Source organism: Protopterus annectens, chromosome 4.part0 (assembly GCF_019279795.1).
Source record: "Protopterus annectens isolate FY-2018-M chromosome 4.part0, PAN1.0, whole genome shotgun sequence".
In the NCBI taxonomy this organism is placed as follows: Eukaryota; Metazoa; Chordata; order Ceratodontiformes; family Protopteridae; genus Protopterus; species Protopterus annectens.
Window position 1 is genome coordinate 1989083206 of NC_056733.1, and position 22793 is coordinate 1989105998.

Consider the following 22793-nt stretch of genomic DNA (forward strand, 5'->3'; position numbering starts at 1 on the left):
GAGCCCTAAAAGTTAAATGCCAAAAATGCATAGTCATACCCCTTCGGAAAAAAACAAAGTACCCTAGCTACCAATGGGACCCCAGGTTGATAGTAGTCACCCATGACAAGCCGTGATAACTAAGTAGTTAGTAAAGACCCACCTTATCATGAAGGATTCTCATCTAGATCATCAAGACTCATCAGAGTCCTCAAGTCATCACTCATCTCACCTCATCACTCATGAGACCAACAATTGAGCCAATGGAATGTATCTGACCGACACTTGCAGCAGCTGGAGAGGAAAGTCACCAAGTTCACCAAAAATAAAAAAGGGTCAAACACATGTCTATGCTGCCGACTGAAAAGACTCCAGCTTCATTCATTCACTTACCGCTTGGCTCTCAGGTGACTCCCCCTGGCACATACAAGGCCACCCAGAGCAGATTTGATTGATATCTTTTCAAAAAAAAAAAAGATCAAGTCAGAGCAGAGGCGGGGGAGATAAACCTCGACCACGCGGCTATTAATAGGGACGTATGGAGGGATAGATTCATCAGGGATTACCTCAGTGTCACTGCTCAACACAGGCACAGCAAAATAATAAAATAATGTCCCATACTAAAAGGGGTGGCGGCAAGCCACAAAACTATAGGGGCTAGCTTAAAATGCCCCCTCGGGCAGATAGCCTAGTATGAACCTATGAACCTATGAACCTAAGTCACCACCCGATGCCCCTGTCCAGCAGGGATACAGGTGGAATCCCAGTGGTGTATTTTCTATTCCTCATCCAGTTATCCAGGTTGTGCTTAAAAAGGGTTAATGAGGTACTCTGCTTGACATGGAGAGGGAGACTATTTCAAAGAAGGGGTAACAAGTCCTATTGATGTCACAGACCAGGTTGAGATTGCACGTGCAGGTTAGTCGAGTTGAGCTAGACTTGTGGATATGAAGCAGTCTCATCAAGGCAGGGTCTAAGATTGCTTTATATGCCAGACAGAGGTCACCTCTGAGGAGTCTGTATGAGACTGTGTACAGGGACATGACTTTTAACCTATCTGTCTAGGGTAGGTATTTGAGGCCCTGTATTCTCCTGGTTAGGAACCTCTGTGGTGTCTCCAGCTGCTGCTGCATATGCTTTGTGAGGTACATGCCAAAAGGGGCATTGTACTCAATAATGGGTCTTATAAGGGAAGAATACAGGGATGTTATGACCTCCTTGTCCCTGGATATGATACCGTTACTAATGTGGTGGGCCATGTAGAAAGCTTTCCAAACAACAGAGACAATATGGTGGTCAAAAGTCAGTTTGATATCAACCTGGGTGCCCAAGTCCCTCATGGCTGATTGCATGCTTAGGTCCTTGTTATTACTGTGAGCATCTGTGGGGATATCACTCTCCCCAAAGAGGAGGATGATGCATTGCTGGCATTCAGTTTGAGGCCATGATTCTGGCACCAGTCATTTGTTTGGGTGCGACCCTCTTGGAGGATGTCCACATCACTAGGGGAATTTATGACAGTGCCCAGCTTAGAGTCATCTGGAAGCTTGGTCAGCCATAGCCCACTGGTTTTGGCCTGGACCTCAGAAAAGTATGTTGCAAGCAACAGAAGCCCCAAGACCGATCCCTGGAGTACACGGCTCATTATGGGGCTACTGCTTCAGGTGGCTTCCCCTGTTTTGACTAGGTGGGTTCTATCAGTGATCCAGTTTGCTACCAATCTGGTTATATATAGATCGATGCCTAGCTGAGAGAGTTTATCTATTATGCCCAAGTGGGGAATAGTATCGAAGGCTTTGGCCAAGTCAAGATAGGTGGTATGCACAGTCTTCCCCTCGTCCATGGCTTTGGTGACTGTCTCAAAGATGTCAACCAAATTTAACAGGCATGATCCCCCCTTGACAAAACAAACTATGTGGGATTGAGTGTTTGGAGGTTGCCAATATCCTTGTTAATGAAGTCTATGATAATCCATTCCATGGCCTTGCACCTAATGGAGCATTTTATGCTTTCTATGTTGGGTATTTTATCCACATGCTTTGAATTGTATAACCATATAAAATAAGGGGTATGATCTTTGTTTCTATTAGGTACATGCCAGCTCTATGATGAAGGGTAAAAGGTAGTCTAGCTGTTATAGTCAGACCATATTTCTATTTACCTTGATAGCATTTTGAAATGTTTTGTATTAGCCAGTTCCACTTACTAGAAATATTAATTCATTAATTAATTAAATTAGTTTGTCTTAAGTGTTTAGAAAGGGGTGATCATTACTGACATTTTCTATACAGAAAGTAAGGCAGCAAATATTTCACAGACTGTCCAGGTAAAATACAGAAAGTTCGATTAATTCATTGTTATTTTTTTCCCTTTGTGAAGTAAAGTAAGCCTCTAAGAGCTGTTTAGGAATTTCTTCTAACCTTCCTTCTTTCTTCTGTTATTCTTTTTCATTTACTTAATGATACATGCTTGGTACCTTTAATAAGGGAAAGGGATCTTATGGAAAGCATGCACATCACTTTAGGCTGCAGATATTTGTTGCTTGTGGGAACAGCTTTAGACTGGCAGATGGAGGAAGGCCTAGGAGGACGTGACCTGCTAGTACCTGGGATATGATAGGCATAGATCGCAGGGAGATAGAGACTGGGCTATAAATCCTTTTGTTATGCAGTGGATATCTAACTGGTTGTATGATAGAACCCATCAGGTTAAGTGATGCAGGTGCCACTTTTGAAAGCAAAAAAGTTACAGATGGTGTACCAAAGGGCTCATTGTTGGACCCTCTTCTATTTTAGCATCTATTTTTCATATCCTAAGGCCAACACTCTGGGTCTATGGATATCTAAGTTTGCAGGCTACTGTTAATTGTGTATTGTTATTCACATTTCCACTGACTTGCAAATTCTCCTACGTGGCTTGGACCATATTAATAATTGGTGGAACAACAATGGTCTCAAATTAAATGTGAAAAAATGTAGTATAGTTAATTTTGGTTAAAAAATTCTCATATCATATAGGTGACACATCCCTCCATTTGGGGGGGGGTGGGGTGCTAAGATAATAGCCAAGGTGAAAAAGACTACAGCTAAGGAGGTAAACACATTTGTAGAGGTGACAGCAACTTCTGATATCCTACCTAAAAGAACCATTAAAAGCACCCTAAACTTGAGTATGTTCAAAGTCTATGGAGGAAGATAAAGACAAGGTATAGTAATATAATAAATTATTTAGAGGGATCTACGCACTCTTATTGGTAATTCCTTATCTTTATACTGTCGTATCTCCAGAACAGTTCTGAAAAACTTCTATCTGGATCTTCTAATTTCCGAAGACATTTTCTTTAGATACAAAAAAGGCATAATTCCCCTTTACTCATATGTCATTAAACCCATTATTGATATAATACTCCTATTTTAATGTATTTGTCTTAACATATCACACAACATGAAAGTTCTCAGAGATTCCTAACTAAAAATTAATTGCTTCAATACTTCTTAGTTAACAGGACAGACTGACAGCCTTCTCTCTATATTCACCTTCTTATAGACCTCTACATGGGGATCTGTGTTTAGCCTTTCAAGACATGAAATATCCAACTTTTTTTGACCCCCCTTTTCTTCGTTAGAACAAATAGCTCCTCAAATGCCCAATTAAAGGAATTAAATCTTAATCAACAGATAAATAAGACAGGTGAGTGTGACAGATTCACAGCCCAACATATTCCTCACCTCTGGAACAAACTTGTGTGGTATTTTAACTGCTGCAAGCTGCTTGTTACATTTGTAGCAAGCTGCTTGCTACAATTTCAGAGGTTTCAGAGTAGACTTTTTTGTATTCAATATAAAGACCATGAAAAAAACATTTTTTGCCCCTTCAAGCTGTCTGGGAGTGGACTTGTGAGTGCAGTATTGCCATTCATTTTTAAATGCAGATACTGCATTTACAGTAATCTCTTAAGCATTGATGTGCTCAGTGTGTGTTAGCTTAACTGTAGTAAACTGCTTGTTATAGCTGTAGCAAGCAGCTTGCTATAATTTCAGAGTAGAAGAGTTTATTTATTTATTTATTTATTTTTAGGCTTCATTCCTTCAATACAAAGACATTTCCTTCTTTTTTTTTTTTTTCCTTCATGTTATTGGGGGTGGGGGTGGTGGGAGGGCGTTATTGACATTGCAGTCACAGCTAAGTGCTGTAGTTTGACTGTATTAACCTACTTGTGCTTGCTGTTTTTTTTAGATGAATACCTTTTTTTTGGTTCTTAAACTAGAGGTTCTGCAGTGACTTTATGAAGCTTTCTGTTCTGATCCATGCACTTCTTATATTTATCTACATTTTTGTACTTCTGGGTCTCATCTGTACCAGAAGCATGGAAGATTCTTCCTTACAAGTATGAGACTGCATGGGTATTTATCAAGTGAGGAAGCACTGGATACCAGGCATTTATTTACTTAATTACCAACCTCTGTCTGTCCTGAAAATATATTTTTATTTATGTATTTATGTATTTATTTATTTATTTATTTATTGATTTTAGTTTAGTTTAAAAGCTCTACTTTTCAAACATGTTTCTTTCATCCTGTTTCCACATTCTGGTGATTTGATAACTTGTTTATAGTTCTTACAGCTTAGGCATGTGGTATGAAAAAAAAATACATGCCATTCTAAGAATGTACTTACATTGCATTTCTGTTATTTCAAACCCCCTGTAAATGTCATGCTTCTCTGGTTCCTCAGAATTAGAAGTGATGCCATCATCTAAATGGAACTGCTGTGTCTTCTTCCTCTTACACATCTCAATGTATGCATGTAGAGGCTCTGAAGCATGTGACATTCCACTTGTATGAATGGGACCGGCTTCATCTTCTGGTTCTTTGTTAATTTCACCCTAAGCAAAGGATACACATTTCTTCAGGTTTCCTTGTAGATACACATCTAATATGCCACTGATTTGTGCAAATTCCAGCATATTTCTTACAACATATATAAGAAACCTGACATATAATCTACAGTGTTAGAAGTCACATTATCTGTAGCATTACAACAATGTTTTCCTCTTGATAAAATTAGTGATGTCTGACCTTACTTACTGACCCCTCTGAAAACTTTGAAAAAAAGACAAGATGCCACTATTAAGTACTTTAGGTACATATACACATACTGACTCTTGCCCTGCAGTCCATAGGTGTGCATCTGTGTGTATGCATGTGTAAGATTGTGCTTATGTCTCTATGTATACATGTGCACATATCTCTTGTGTATATAAATCTGTATGTGGCTATGTAAGTTCAGGAGGCTGAGTGGATGTGCAAATGCATGTATCCTTTTGTGTATACATGTATTTTGTGTAAGTCTGTTGCCAAACATTGATAAATATGATTATTTTTCTTCTTAAGGAGACAACTCATTTTGAGGTACTGGTTTCAACTATATACTCAATACCCAATAGGACCCAAGGCGAAAGGTGGACTAAAACTGAAAGTGGCATGCATTTTTGCATCTCTTACTCCTAGATAAAGACTATGCTTTCACAGATACAAGGAGTAGTTGGGCCATACAATCTACTGCCTCTACCACCTGGCAATTTTGGTTCTTCCTTTTTAGGACTATACCTTCACATCTTAGTGCCATGATGTTTTGCACCCATAGTATTTCCTACCACTCCCTATTGGATTATTCTATAGTTTCTGGTTATAGCCTTTCTGCTCCATCTCCTGTTTTCTCAGGATTAATTCTGACAGTCCAATATCCCTCTCTCTGTATAGTCTTCAGGACTGCAGACAACAGTCAATGTGTGGCCAAAATAAGGCTTAGTGTAGGGGGAGCATTACTTCTTTGATTCTGGAGTCTAGATCCCCAAGGATATACTTCAGAATTACTTTTTATCACATTTGCTTGACAGGAAAAGCAGGCAGTAAGCCTTTTAAGTGCATTTAACAATCTACTTCCCCTCCATTCTACCTTTATTTTACCTTTTATCCACCTCTTCCATGCCCTGTTGAAAGGTTCTGTGGATTTTTCCACTACCAATCTAGTCATCCATTTTGTGGATCTACAACCCCCTCTGTTCAAAAGTACTTTCAGAGATCCAGGAAGTATTTGGTCCTACAAATCTGGGACTGTTGTCATTATATTACATTATGTTGACCTCTGCTCTCTTACTTTGCTCCTGGTGACCCAATCTGCTACCTATCAATACTCCCAGGTAATTGCCTACTATGTTGCTATCAGTTCTATTCCTGTCAAATGAAATTTTACCCCAGGTTTGCTATGACACAGTTGTACTGTGTTGCGCTTAATCTTAACTGCCACCTTTCTGTCCACTTAGTCAGTTTTTCCAAATTCTTCCTTAAATTCTTCTCTCATTATCCAGTACTGCATCTAAGTTTCCCTCATCAGAAAATAGGTTGGATGATCCTGTTCTCTGTTTCCTCAGGTATGTCTGATGCAATCACAATGAAGGCTGTAGGCCCCAGGACTGTCCCTTCTGTGGTACTCTATTAGAAACTTCCCTTATTCTTGATATCACCCCTTGTACCACATCCTGCTGTGTCATACTCTTCAACCAGGTCAGTTCCAGTTCCTTAGTTTTTCTCTTAACTCTAACCCCTGCACATTTCCTGGCAACCTCCTGTTTGTAACTGAAGTGAGGTAGACCTCATCCATCAGTACCCTATTTTTACCTGGCAGCTTATTCTGGGTTTGAACACATGCAGGTTGCTCTCTTGAATATTTTATCAGCATAATCCAGTCTTGATAGACTTTGTCTTTTCAATGACAGTGTTATAACTCAGTAATTGATTTGATGTTTTTCAGACAGTCAGAACTGTTTCTTCAATAGTTTTAGAATGTGCTTTGCTTTATGTATTCTGCTGAAGTTTCTTAACAAAAGGAATAACTAGCTTAGGCTGATCATTACTTTTAGCCTTTCAGTACCAAAAGGTTAACCCTGATGTAACAAACTATACTACAGGCAATCTAACACCCAAGCCAGGTGACTCAAGAGATATAGTAGTGTTAGACATCAGTGCATTTCTTACTATAAAATGTATTTGCCTCGAGTCCTTCATCAATAAAAAGGTGGTGCCCACAGCACACACAAAAATGCTGTGCTTTTGAAAGTAAATACAAGGATCTATTGTACTTAGTTAGAAATAAATACAATTGGCCATATAAAGTCTACAAGACAGAGAAGAGCTGCAACTGGAGGTATACATGAGTTGAAAACCTATCCAATCAACTAGATTATGTTTCAGGAAGACAGTGAGTCACACTGCATAACATGCATGGGACATTTATTTCCAACGATAAGGAGGTGCTGGGTTATGAACCCGTCCATTCACCATCTTTTGTTTATCTTTTGGTGAAGATTTATGTCCTTGGTTCTATTGATGGTGAGCTACTGGAATTAAGAAAATGCAGGAGGTCTAGGACAAACAGGTCTTTGATGGTATGGTAAACAAGACAAAAGTCTGTAAAGCACTGAAGATACTGAATAAAAGAACAGAATTTCCAGCCTCTTTTGCTATCTCAGGGATTTTATGCTTGTAATCTTTTTGTTAAAGAATGCTTTGAGTCTTTCTGTCTGATATGTTTAGTGAATAACATCCCAAAGGCAGTATTCTACTTAATAATTAGTCTGATTAACACTAATAATAAGGGATTGAATACCTCTTCAGACTTTGATGATATTCCTTTGGCAATTAGCTGTGCTAACTAAAAGGATTTCCTGACAACAGTTGTCAGGTGATGGGCACAAGAGAAGGATTTAATTTTTATTTTGTAGTGGTGTGCTGTCTGTACAGTACAATGAGAGGAGAGGGATGGCTACCAAAAGTGACAATACTATACATTTTAGCATTCAGCTTGAGTCCATTTTCAGTATGCCAATAGTTTACTATGAAGAGTTAATCCTAGAGGTTTTAGGTGTCAGTAGATGACTTTACAACTCTCAGTTTACAGTCATCTGCAAATTTTGTTTGCCATAGATTTTGTCTCTCTGCTTGGTGGATATCTGAGAAATAAAGGCCAAATAAGAGGTCCCAGCACTGAGGTCCGACAAATACCATGGGTCATTTTCATACTTTCTGAAGTGGTGCCTGCAACTTACACTATGTGGGTTGTATCCTTCAATTAGCTTGATATATATCTTATCACATATGGGTTGATACCACTGTGAGGAATGGTGTCATAGTCCTTGGCCAGATGAAGTTACACCATGTGTATTCATGGTTTCTGTCTATAGCCTCCATAAACTTTTCAAAGGACTTCACCATATTCAATACAGAAGGTAAGATATACTCTTCAGAAAGAGACTTGCATCATGTCTAATAACATGTTCCATGGCTTTGTAGATGAGACATTAAGAATGATATATCTGTAATTACCCAGTTCAGTTGTAAAGCCAACTTTATCAAGGGGCATCACCACTGCAGGGTGATACTCAGGGAAGAGACTAGTAGCTAAACCTGGGTTAAACAGTTTAAGGAGTGGCTCTACAACAGCATATTTAAAACTATTAATTAAGCAATTAGAGATATTAAGTCCCATAAAAATGTTTTTGGTCTTGGTTAACACTTTTAGTAAACAATCTTTTGAGATAATTGCGGCAGTAAAGGATTTGGTTTTTCAGAGCTTTGGAAAGAAGTATCAGGATGAAGAAGTTGGTACTAAATTTGTTTGCAAACATATTGGCAACGTCTGTTGGGTCAGAACAGGGGATGTCATTATGAATAAGTTCGGAGCAATGTAGGGTATTCTTTCTTAGCTTTCTAAACTAGCTAAAGGAGCTTCTATAATTTATTTTGGCTTCAGATGCCAGCCTAAGCTCATGGGCTCCTTCAGTGGACTTCATAACATTTTTCTTTTCTTTTTTAAATAGTTTTGATGTTTTCATTGAGAAGTTGGAGTTTTAGATATGCTATATAATTTAAGCAGTTTCTTTTTTTTAGTTCAGTTTATTTATGATGGTGGACCACCAGGGTAGTTTATTTTTGTGCTTCCATGAAACTTGGCTCTGATAGAAACTGCTAACTTTATACAATTTTCTAAATGGGTGTAGAATTCCTTAGTGAAGCTTGCTGTTGTATCTATGTTAGGGATGGTACAGTCAAAAGTGATTTTTGATATTTCATCATAAAGAAGTTTGTAGTTGAAATGACTGTAGTCCTTAAATTCTGTAGGGTTTATTGTGGAGGCTTTTGAGAACTTAAAGAATAAATCTCAGTTTTGTGGTCAGACTTCACTGGAGAAAGAGATACCAGACTAGTAGTACAAGAGGCTGTCATATTTGTATGAATCAGGTTAAGAATGTCATATGCTCTAATAGATTTGTTTACCTACTACTCAATGGAATTTTTGCTTATAAACTCTTGGAATGTTTGGACATGTCCTACAATGGAAATATAGTTGTTATTATGATGATGTGAGGTATTGGCAGCTATGCCAGAAGAAGTAGGGCAGTGGTTGTGTAATGTATGCCAGCACAGCTAGATGGAATTTGGTAAAGAATTATATGTTATTTTATTATCAAACTGATTTGTACAGATGCTTGTGTTGCAAATGGATTTGTAAAGTTGCTTGTGTTAAAAATATACCAACAGTGGGTGCTGACTATATTGTTACTGAATTAAATATATATATATATATATATATATATATATATATATATATATATATATATATGTGTGTGTGTGTGTGTATGTGTGTGTGTGTGTGTGTGGGTGTGTGTGTGTTAACAGAGGATAATGGAAGAGAAAAGGTTAAGCTCAGTTCCAGCTAACTTTGAGAAATAGTAAGAAATTAAATTACTGGGCCTAGGCCACAAAGATGTTATCTCACAGTTTTGAATGACGCCAGAGACACAATGTCTGAAAGAAGCATGGTTTGTTAGTCTCTGTAAGAGGAGTAGAAGTTTGTAATTTGTTTATGACTTCCAGAAGCTGCACGAGATCTGAGCAATGCTCTTGTGTGTGTGTGTGTATTATTCACATGTAGGTGCTACATCCTGGCAGTTTCTAGCAATGGGGGGGGGTTGCATGGGAACCAGAAGTCAGATGACCAGATTTATATGATGTCATTCTGTATAGAAATAATGTTTTAATATTAGGTGAGACAGAAGTCCCAGGGCAGTCTGTTTCCTGGAACCTGACATAGAAGGATTCCTCACCTACTTCATCTTGCCTTGCTCTATTAAGTAGGAACAGTAATTTTCTGGATCAGTCAGGAAAATATAGTGAGAATAGTTAAGTATGTTTTTTTTCTGTAATTGTGTGAATCTTTCCAGCTGTGTTACTTTTAATATTTCCTGTGTTTAAAACTCTGGTGTTTACTGTAAATAGATATTTCATATTTTCATGTTCTTTTACTATTTATTAATAAATATATTTAAACTTTTCATTGTGGCTGGTCCTTCAGAGAATATTTTAACCTTTGAGAGTAAGAGTACTTATATCTATGGGCACTCCTGAAGCCTGGCTGTTTGGTCAACATTAACATTTGTATTAATATTAATTTCACTGTATATTTGGGTACGCTTGCAAGAGCCTAAGGTTGATGGTTTTGTAGTGTCTAGTGGCAGTGATAACTATTTTATAGTCTGGGCAGAAGGTGGCACAGCAGGTAAATCTGTACCAGCCTTTCCCAGGTGTGTGTGTGTGTGTGTGTGTGTGTGTGTGTGTGTGTGTGTGTGTGTGTGTGTGTGTGTGTGTATGAGCTACTTGGAGCAGGGACACAAGGCACTGGTTTCACAGAGTGACAGCTGGAGGACTTGGCTTGGACACTCAGCTGAGGACTTCACCCTATAGCTGTGCTAGTGGAGAGCCTTATTGGGGCCCTGGTGGAAAACAGATATAAAGAAATCCAGACCCTTGGTTGATTGTGTTCCCTGTGTGCTCTTAAGGGAAATTCTGCTCAATGCAGAGAGTTTTGCAGCTGGTAATACTGAGTATTTCCATTTGTATTTCAAGTGAACGTCCCTCGCCAATGTCAGTGGTGAGTATTCAGGTTCCTTGATTACTGGCCCAAAGGTGGGACTTCACAGTCCCATTTTATTGAAGGGAAGTTAAAGTCACCCAAAATAATGGAGTTTTTTCCTAATAGGAAGATCATTTAAAAGACATAAATTTAATGTAGTCATCAGGGTACAAAGAAGGTGTTCTTTAACAAGACAGCAATTGATAATTAAAACTATTTAGAATGATCCATAGTTCTAGCGGTTCACTTTGTGGGTCCCCTAAGGATCTGACTGGAGATTATATGTTCCTTGCAATTAGAGATATTCTACCAAAGTTGCTACTGGGCCTGAATACATAATAAATGCAAAACTGAGGTGTAGGGGAAGTGCTTTATTTAAATTTATATTAAAGTCTCAGAAACTACACAGACATTGATGTTTTCCAAATGCAGGAGTGCCTCAAGCTCAGGAAATTATTGTTTAGACATCTGGCATTGATGAGAGTCACCCTAATGTGATCCAATTTCAGGACTGTTACATTAGAATGTCAATCAACTGGACTCTGCCTAAACATGGCACTGGGGGCCAGCAAAGGCTTTAGCCAGCATAGGAAAGCATTTAAAGAGATGTGGAGGGACTCCGTCTAAAAACAGGAGTGGGGGAAGCAAAGGCTTTAGTTAGTATGGGGAAACCTTAGAACAAGAGGTGGAGGCCATTCTTAATGAAGCAGGCTGGTCTGTTGTGCATCCCATTCCATGCTGAACATACTAGTTTCAACTTTTTATTTAATCTGTTCTTTTTCCCCTTATGCCTACAGTCCATCAGCTCTCCTGTAACTTGTAACAAAAAAAAAAACTCACATAGTCTCCTGTAACTTCCCCATCAAGTCACTCCCCATGAGCAAAATCATATTTTACAGAACAAGCTAAGCAAACAACTGCTAAAACAATTATCCTTCCTTCCTTGCTGTAAGCCTCTCCAGTCTACATTAACACTAAAAAAATCTACAGTATAAATGTAGTAAGGCTATAATAAAATATCTAAGTTCATTGCAAAACCTCCAAATAAAACACATCACTGTACAGTGCTGCAAAAGCTAAAATGACTGCAATTTCAACACTAGTTTGACTAACTTAATTTTAAGATATTATATATTATATAAACCAAACCAAAGTCCTTTCTTACTAAATCTTATAGAAAAGTATCATCCCTCCAGACACCTCAGATACAAAACACAGAATCATCTGCTTACCCCTAAATCTTACAATCACATTGAAAATTGTATCTGCACAGTTTATGTAGCATGATTGTGGAACTCACTACATGCAGATTTAAGATCTGATGAAAATACTGCAAGATATCTAACTAAACTAAAGAATCATTTCACCCACATTTGGAACTGCCTGTGTTTAAAATGCTGGCCAACTAGCAACACCAAACAACCAAATCTAATTTCTAAACTGAATAAATCTACTCTTGACATCATTGCTTATAAAATATTACATTACAAATAGTTTCTAAAATCTTCATCAGACTTTCTTTTTATCCTTGAAATGCAAGTAACTGTTTTCTCTTCCTATCACTGCTCTAAGACTATTAATTCTACATCTGCCATCCCCTTAAATATCTGTAAATATCAGATTTACAACTACATAGTGTTCTTTGTAGTAACTATTTAAAATATACACATGTATACATTACATATAATTATACCGCCATTTTCTTTGTAGTTTTACAACTATATTTAACAAATTCCCAAGACAGTCTTTTAAACCGTTGAGTTTGCTTTACATTTATGTATAATGAGATACTTTGAAGCTTCCCTCCTTGAGTCACCACTAAAATGGATCACTATAGCCCATTCAGATTATCCTGGTTAACAAATGGAAATAAATAAATAAATAAATAAATAATGTCAACCATTAAAAGTCTTCAAGTCTCCAAAGGTATACTTGGTGAGAAACATTAAATAAAAAAGATTGAATACTTTAATACTTATCTTAGCCTTATGTTCTGCACTCTTCTAGACTCTTCTTTATGCAGAGGGCTGTAGCCCCATTGCATGAAGGTAGCAAACTCACCTTTGATGTGGAAGATAAGAAGGATGTAGATTTTGTTCTCACATCAGAAACTCACCTTTGATACTGGAAAATAAGAAGGCCTAGGAGGATGTTCCAATACCAGGTGCTTGAATTAGTTTTTCATTACTGATGATATAGTGCAGCATATGGGGGGGGGTGCTACACTGCTGGGGTGCCACCCTTGGATGAAAAGTTAAACAGAGGGCTCTTCTGCCTGTGTTGGTAGTAACCCATGTGGGTATAAGAGATCACATGGCCCTTATAAAAAAATGAGCAGGAGAATTTTGCTAGTGTCTTGATGAAATGTCCTATATTCAATAAAATAACAACCTCAGGTCTCCACTGGCATTAGCCTATGCCTAGTCAGATTAATCTGGTCAACAAAACTAAATAAAATAAATAAAACAAAACTGAATAGACTACACAGATGGGTGGTGGACACAGAATACAACAATGCATTCATCAGGACATGGAACTGATGGAGAAGGAGTGACAGCAGACTATAGAAATGGAGGGAGGTACCATATTGAATGCACAAAATGGTCAGACTAAATTTGTCTTATTGTTTCCTTCTGTCATCAGGCAATTGTGATGTAATATTATCTACATCTGGCTTTTTAAATAATCCCATAGTATTTATTCCAAATTATTTAAAAGCAAAAACACTATCATTTTGTACGAAAGAGCTACATAAGTAAGATTAAGGGTCAACCACCCTTTACTTTTTAACATCCAGTTTTGGCAAGCTCCCCAATAATTCACACACCATGCCCGCTTACCTTTTCTCTTGATTTTCAAACAGTTGAACATAATACTTAAAAGTTCTATGGCTATATATCTTAAGAATATTTACTTTCACCCATTAATTGTATAAATAAATAATGTAACTTTTTCTTTTAGTTTTATTCCTGTTTTTATTTTATTTTATACATTTATTTTCTAGGTACGTGCACTGGACACAAATATCTCTTTTCAGGAGTGACCCAGGAGCACTGTCTGGTTAAGTTACTTGCTCAGGGTCCCATAGTAGGTAAATAGAGTAAGTGCACTGGACACAAATATCCCTTTTCAGGAGTGACCCAGGAGCACTGTCTGGTTAAGTTACTTGCTCAGGGTCCCATAGTAGGTAAATAGAGTAAGTGCACTGGACACAAATATTCCTTTTCAGGGGTGTCCCAAGAGCACTGTCTGGTTAAGTTACTTGCTCAGGGTCCCATAGTAGATAAATACAGTAAGTGCACTGGACACAAATATCCCTTTTCAGGAGTGACCCAGGAGCACTGTCTGGTTAAGTTACTTGCTCAGGGTCCCATCGCAGGTAAATAGAGTAAATGCACTGGACACAAATATCCCATTTCAGGAGTGACCCAGGAACACTGTCTGGTTAAGTTACTTGCTCAGAGTCCCATAGTAGGTAAACAGAGGTGGAAGGAATCAAACCCTGACCCCTTGGCTATAGGACACAGCTGTTTACAGCTGATAGTCTTAATTTTCTTCACTAATGCCATTTTTTTTGTTTGTTTATGCATCTTCTTCTTTCGGCTTTTTCCCGGTTAGGGGTCACCACAGCGGATCACCTTGTCTGCACATTGAATGGCAGTGGAGTTTTACGGTGTTGAGTTGCCAGCCCGGCGCCCAACCTTCCACAGAAGGCACACTCACACGCACACCTAGGGCCAATTTAGAGTGTCCAATCCACCTGCAGCATGTCTTTGGGATGTGGGAGGAAACCGGAGCACCCGGAGGAAAGCCACGCAACCACAGGGAGGACATGCAGACTCCGCACAGAAGGCACCCCAGCCGAGGATCAAACCGGAGAACCTCTTGCTGTGAGGCAGCAATGCTAACCACTGCACCACCGTGGCCGCCCTTTGTTTGTTTATGCATATATGCATTTATTTATTTATTTATAATTTTATTTTGTTTATGTACTTATGTTAATCAGTTGTCCTACTACGCATTAGAAGTGATCAGTTTTATGTGCTTGTATTCCCTATATGATAAATGCTGCTTCTGCAACCCCTACACCCATCTCAGAGCAGCTATAACGACTCCTTATTGTTGATCTGTCTGTGTCCTTTTTTGGAGGTGGCCTCTGGGTTGCTTAGAGTAAAGATCTTTATTGGTTATTCAATATTCAAACGGAGGAGCAAGGCCTTAACTAAGAGGTGAGTTAGGCAGAGTTACATGCCATTAAGTGACAGTCAGTCAAAGCTTTCAACTGGAAGATGTTGCATACAATATACAGTTTGGGACACTGCATTGGATGTCCAGCATATTGCCCCCTTCCTATTTATGTTAGTATTACATCCTGCAATATACCTGGCCAATTTTTTTTTGTGTGTGTGTGAACAGCACTAAGCCCCATTCCCTCCCCAGCTTTGGAGACTTGACTGGCAGCTACCTATCCTATTTCTTCCCCACTGACTCCTCCAACAAGTTAGTCTTTCTCCTGAAAATAGGGCAGCAGTCTGGCTACCACTACTGATCCTTTCCTCTGTGTACATAAGCAACCAGGGATATGTTAAACTGCAACTAGAAGAAGATACCCTCATGGCTCAAGGTGTCCAGCATGCTTCTGCGTATTCATTAGAGAAGACACTGATGGTTGAAAATTCATATTCATTAATTCAGTAATGCTTCCCATCAACCCTAGCCTCTGCGTCCAACTTTCTTAGCTTTTGATGATTCCCACCATCAGTGTCTTCTCCAATGAATCCACAGAAGTAGTATTTTTTGACACATACCTATTAGATATAAATATAGGTATGCACACACACACACACACACACACACACACACACACACACACACACACACACACACACCAAAAGCTGTTAAAAACATGATGTTTTTATATTTTAATTGTTTTAAGTTTACTAATCATTTGCTAAAAATACTTGTTACTGTTTTTGAAATAATGCAGTTCAGGCCCTGTGTTTCATCTCTGTGTATGTTCCTGCATATTTTACTATTAAAATACTTCTTTACTATTCTAATTCATTAATTTACCTTCCTGATACTAAACCGTCTTCAGGCTTTGGTGGAAAGACTTTTGCGTTAGTACTAGTCTTTGTGGATCCAATGGAAACAATGGCTGTGTTTCCAACAACAGATCTGGGAATCTGTAGAAAAAGCAGTGCACTGGCCTGAGAATTCATGTCTGAATATACTGAGGTGGAAGCGTCAGTGCTGGTTTTCCATTTAAAAGGAAGGCTGTACAACTCTGTGCCATCCCCCGGATCAGGCACTGGTTTGTAGTTCACAGTTGTTCTTGTGAAATATCATACAAAAATATTGCTGTAGTTTTTGGCTCACAGTTTTGGCATCACTAGTGTTGTGGCTTCCTGTACATTGTTGGGCTTGTAGTCTGTGGAATGCAATTGGTGGTACACCTGTCGCATATAGTTAATGTTGCACAGCCTGAGGGTGGAATTGTTTTGTTTTCTTGTTGCATCAGTGATATTTGCATTGTTATTCTGTATTATTTTTATCTCCTTTGTATATGCTTCTTGCCTCCAAACCTGCTTACCATGCATCCACCCCCTATTTGTCTTGAACCTAGTCTTTTCCCCCATACTCATTATGCACATCAATGAGGTGAGAGATGACTAGAGGAACCATAATACAAGTAAACCTAGAAATTGTTTTTGTCCTCTCTGGCATCCTGATACTCTTGGTAGCTGGTATGAGCAACTACATCATTGATGGGCCTTGTATGTTTGAGTGCATGGTTCACTCCCCATGTTAATGACAGCTACTGTCAGCAGCTTGTGATGGCTAAGCCCATGTCCCTGGTCCAGTTTATTTTTGGTGCTGTGCAAGTCTCTGCTTGCACAGTGGTGATCTGCCACCCTAAAAAACACCTCTTTCATCACCCAGGATGGGCAAGCTTGTGTCAGACACTCACTCCAATTGTCCTCTGCACAGCAAGGATCCAAGCTGTTTAAACTTATGTCATCTAAGTCATTGACTGAGCTTCATCTCTGTAAGTCATAAAGCTAGGCTCACTTTTGCCTCCATGATTCACTATATATATATATATATATATATATATATATATATATATATATATATATCACAAAATGAGGGTGAAAAAGCTCATTGAGGGGATTTATATCAGACAGCCTACATGAAGCAGATGAAGAGAACTCAGTAAGACAAGCAGAAAGGTCTGTCTCTGACTGTGCAGAGCACCCCTGATTTTGCCTCATAGTTTCATCCTGTCCCTCATAATTTATTTTATTTATTATTTATTTATTTCCAGTTTGATGACCGGGGAGATCCACTGGGCTCAGGGAGCCCATTTGCAGTGGAGGCCTGGGGAGAAAAGCTCCGCATTACATAGTTTAATTACATATACAATCATAGTAAAGAAGACACAATTACAATTTCATTTCATGCTACAGAACAGGAATAAATTCTTTGGTTACATAGTATCTGAATATTTAGGATGGCAGTGGTAACTTAATTGAGAGGGAGAATAAAGACTTAGAAGGAAAAGAGAGGAAAAAAGGTGGGATGGGTTATTTATAATACATACAATTATGTATTATAAATACATAATTGTATGTATTATAATACATACAATTATGTTATTTACAGTATGTACATTGATGTTAGGTTGGCTTGTACTCAGAGTTAGTTAGGAGTTTAAGGGGTGGATTGCTTATTAGGCTAGGTGGGGAGAGTGCAGTTGCATTTCCTGTTAGAGGAAAGGTAGGAATGTAGCTGAGTTTTAAAGTTTTCAAAGTTTTCACAAGTCCTTCAAAAGGAAGGAAGAGAATTCCATTTTTTAGCTAAGGAAAAGGATAGAAGAAGCTGACCAGCAGGACGATTGGGTTTGTGGTCAGTGATTAGGTTTTGGTGAGTAGATCTTAGAGTTCTCTGAGGGGTGTAACGTTGAAAGATGACGGTTAGTGCTGGGCACTTAGTAGGTTGAAAAATTAGTCTGTGGGCTATAGTAATTTGGAGATAGTCTAGATGGTTGGAGAGTTCAAGCCAATTTAACAAATGAAGGGCAGTACAATGATGGGAGGAGAATTTGGCTTTGGTTGCAAATTTAGAAATCTTATTATAACAGACTTCCAATTTGGAGGAGAGCGAGGCAGATAAGTGTTAGCAGAGGAGCACCATACATCAGTGAGGGGACTAGATAGGTAGTGGCAAGAGTTTGTCTGGTGGAAGGAGAGAGAAAGTGGATGTTTCTGTGTAGCATACCAAGTTTATATGGGTTTTCTTAATGTTTTGCTGGATGTGAGTGTCGACTTTTAAGTGTTCATCAACAGTAACCCCAAGTAGTTTAGCGAAGGGAACAACCACTATAGTAGAGTTGTTTTGGCTAATAATTTGTAACAAGTTTTTATCAAGAGGGGAAGCTTTTGAGGGAGAGAATAATAGTATTTTGATTTGTTGGCATTTAGCGAGAGGTGTTTTTGGAGCAGCCAGTTTTCAGTGATGGAAAAAGCAGTTTGGGTCACTGTTTGAAGCTCTGAGAGGTTAGAGGCGCAGCAGACTAAAGCTGAATTGTCTGCATATTGTACAATTTTGGTGTTGTTAACATAATAATATTTGATTTTCTGGTAAATCTCCTAGGACTACGGTCAGTCAAGAATTTCACACATTAAAGTTTCATAATTCTTACTCTTCAAAAATGTATTTTGAACCTGTTATTCTCTTAACTTCGTAAGCAAATTAGATGTTGGCCTTTGTCCCTCATTACCTTTATCTTGGTCCCTGATTCTTGAGAAAAGAAATTGAAAGCTATATAATGCTAGGGAAAAGCACAACATGAGTGACTATTACAAAAGGAAGTTGTTATTCATTAATTTATTGTTGTGTATTTCTGCAGACTCCACATGAAGAGACATTAAAGTATTTTCTTTGTAGACCTAAAAAGAAAGAACTAGGAGGAGTACACACCAGAAATCAACACCCTTCAGGGGAATTAATAAAACTGAAGAGAGGGATGCTGTTGCATAAAAGAACAAAAGGGCTAGTATTCAAATACTGAGAGATAAAAGAACAAATTAAGTAGTTCCTTTTGTGGAGTGGTGGACAGAAACATCCTGTCATAAAAGGCAATAAGGTGAAAACCCTGTGAGAGAATGTAATGCAGAGGCAAGGTAGTTTTAATGAGGTGTAGAAAAAACAAAATGCACCAATCTTGCACTAATAAACTTGTATTTATTTGTAGAATAAAATAAAAAATGTAAGCGCTTTTGCGATGATTCCTATGGAATCATCGCAAAAGCGCTTACATTTTTTTATTTTATTCTACAAATAAATACAAATTTGTTAGTGGAATCATCGTGAAAGAGCTTACGTTTTTTTATTTTATTCTACAAATAAATACAAGTTTGTTAGTGCAAGACTGGTGCATTTTGTTTTTTCTACAGTTTTGCTGATTTTGCACCTTTCCTTACAAGCCCTGAGCCATTTTGTTGGTTTCTGCTTCAGTTTTAATGAGGTTGTAAGAAGGTATCAGTTGTTGGCTAACCTAGAGCAACTGAATGAGTGTTAGTCAGCCTTCCATCTCCTTCAAAATTTGCTTCTGTAGTCCTGATGTGGGAAGAAGGACACAACCCTTCCTCGCAGTCTAATATTTACTGTTGCTGTCACATTGCTTGCCTTCCTTTGTCAAAGATGAGATAAAGATCTTCCATAAAGCAGCATACTAATCTAGCCTATGATTTAAGTAGCACCTTTTCAGTTAAGTCTCATCCTAGCCAGCCAATATGCATCTTAATGGAAGGCTGACTGCCACCCATAATTACTCAACCTGACTAAACAAAAACTTTTAAATCAGCATTAAAACAACATCACCTTAACAACCTTACATGTACCTGCAATCATGTAAACAAACCCCCTTAAAAGGTAATCTGTTCAGCACATTCACACAAATTGATTCATAAACTTAAGAAAAGTAAATACTCTATGTTCATAGGTTCATAGGTTCATAGGTTCATAGGTTGGTACTAGGCTATGAGCCCTATGGCCTATACAAGCCTAGCCATAACAATTCCCTGGCTATTTCTTCCCACATTATTTACTTTCCTGGACCCCTGTCTAGCAGGGTGACTGACGTCATCCCTGGGGTGAATTTCCTTTCTCCCATTCAATCGTCAAGGTTCCTCTTGAAGAGGTCCAAAGAGGCACTCTGCTTGACATGTATGGGCAATCTATTCCAGAGTCTGGGGAGTCTCTGGGTCAGGAACCTATCCCTCCAGCATGTTTTGTTTATTGTGATGACAAAGGTTTAGATCCCTGGAGCGTGTAGCTCTGAGGGATTGGGATTTCTTTAAGTGTAGCATGTCCAACAGCTCTGGGTTTGACATGGCCTTGTATGTTAAGCAGAGATCGCCTCTGAGTAGACGATATGCGACAGAGTATAGCTGGAGTTTTTAAGGCGGTCAGCGTAGGGCATCTGCTTTAGGCCTGTGATTCTTTTAGTGAGGTATTTCTGAGGCCTTTCCAGTTGTTGCAGATGTCTTGAGAGGTACATACCAAATGGGGCGTTGTATTCTATAATGGGTCTAATGAGGGATGAGTACAGTGGGACAATAACCTCCTTTTTTCTGGATGAAAAGCCCTTCGTGATGAGGTGTGCCACATAGAAGGATTTCCTGACTGTTGTGGCGATGTGGTTATCGAAGGTGAGAACACTGTCCACCTGTGTCCCTAAGTCTCTTATCATACTTTCTGTGTTTAGTGTACTGCCACCTATATGGTAATTCATGGATACATGTTTTTTCCCAAAGGGGATAACAATACATTTCTTGGCATTGAGCTTGAGCCCATGGCTCTGGCACCAAGCATCTGTTTCTGTAAGGCCTTTTTGTAGAGTATCCACATCATTTGGGGATTCAATAACGGCTCCCAATTTGCAGTCATCTGCAAACTTTGTTAGCCAGAGTCCCTTAGTGTAGACCTGTACTTCAGAGAAGTAGATGCCAAACAAGAGCGGCCCCAGGACTGAACCCTGAGGTACTCCACTTGTCACTTGTCTGGAGCTGGATTTGGAGTCGGCTACTTTTACAGTGTGGGTTCTATCAGTTAGCCATTTAGCAACCCATTGGGTGACATAGGGATTAATGCCCAACTTAGTAAGTTTATCTATGATTCCAGAGTGGGGGATGGTGTCAAAGGCCTTGGCAAGGTCTAGATAGGCTGTGTGGACCACCTTACCCTTGTCCATGGCTCTGGGGACTGATTCAAAGAAGTCAATCAGGTTCAGGAGACAAGATCGGCCCTTCACAAACCCAAACTGGGTGGGGTCCAGTGTTTGAAGGTTGCCAATGTCTTTGTTTATAAGTTCCATGATAATACGCTCCATGGCCTTGCAGATAAGGCTTGTCAGACTAATGGGACGGTAGTTTCCGGGATCCAAGGTGGATCCCCCCTTGTGGATTGGGATAACTGTAGCTCTGCACCACTCAGTGGGCACGAAACCTGAGGTGAGGCTATGATTAAACATGACACTTAGGTGAGGTGCCAGTTCATATTGTAGTTCATGTAGTACACAGCCCAGGATGTCATCTGGTCCCATGGATGCTGTATTCTTGGCTTTAGAGAGTGCGTTTTGTACCTATGTGGCCGTTATTACTGGAATTTGGCAATCTTCCGGTATTGAGATGGGCCATTTAGGGGTGAGAGGGTGAAGTTGGCACTGAATCGATCTGCCAGGATATTGGCAATATCCTTTGGATCAGTATATTTAATGCCATTCTGTTTTAGCTCAGAGCAGATCTGAGCATTGCCATTTAGATTCTTGACATAGTTATAGAATGCTTTGTGGTTGTCTTTGGAATCTTTGGCAATTTTATTTTCGTAACTAGCTTTGGAGGATTTTATGAGGCATCTCAGTTTCTTACTGAGGCTAGTAAGGGAGTTTTTGCATCCTGGGATTTTCCTCTTTTCTGCAAAAGTTTCTTCCTTTTGTTGTAAAGTTTGTTTATGGCAGGGGACCACCAGATTGGCTTCCTTTTTTTGGATGAGAGCATTTTGGTTCTATTTGGGATGGCACGATTCATGCATGAGTGGATGTGCTCGTACAGTGCCTTAGTGTAGGATTCAGCAGTTGAACTTTCAGTTCCGTCTGCATGGGTGTCATGAAGTTTGTCACTTCTGACTTGAGTAGCATGAAGTTGGCTTTGGAGAAGTTTTTATGGTGGTTTCTTTACTGGGGGTGGGGTGGGATGTGGATGTTAAGGGTGATTAGCTTATGGTCAGACCTGACTAACGAGGGGTGACCATAGGTATGGAGCATTGATTTCCCATGTTGGTAATGACCAGGTCTAGGATATTGGAGCCCCTGGTGGGACTATGGATTAGTTGATCCAGGGCGTTGGAATATATGAATTCTAAGAACCGTTGCGCAAAGGTGTTGGGACATGAGTAGTTTTCCCAGTTAATGGCAGGGTAGTTAAAATCACCCAGTATTAGGGTGTTTGGTTCTATCTTAATATTTTCCAGTATGTTTAGAAAGGTGTAGTGAGAATCTTGGGGTATGGTGGGGGATCTGTAGGAAGCTACAATTTGGATTGCAGTCTTACCTAGTGTTATTTGCACTTGGAGAATTTCAGACACATTGTGTTGGCCAACTAGCCTGGTGGTGTGAATATCCTTGGTGAATACTGACACTCCTCCACCTTTAGTGTTTTGGTCCTGGTTTGGTGGCCGAAAAGTGTGGTAAGAGTTGTAGCCTGGTATTGCAGGGGTGCTCTCTGGAGCCTTGAACCAGGTCTCAGTTACTGCACAGATATTGATGTTCTCCATTTTTA

General features: G+C 39.1%; 1 protein-coding gene across 2 annotated transcripts in view; it reads right to left on the reverse strand.

Moving 5' to 3' along the window:
• Nucleotides 1–22793, reverse strand: part of LOC122800087 (vascular endothelial growth factor C-like) — a 198778-nt gene that overhangs the window by 172829 nt on the left and 3156 nt on the right. For both annotated transcript variants that reach the window (XM_044069604.1, XM_044069605.1), the window contains exon 2: nt 4657–4864. In XM_044069604.1, the coding sequence (XP_043925539.1) occupies nt 4657–4864 (208 nt within the window). The remainder of the gene's footprint in view (nt 1–4656; nt 4865–22793) is intronic.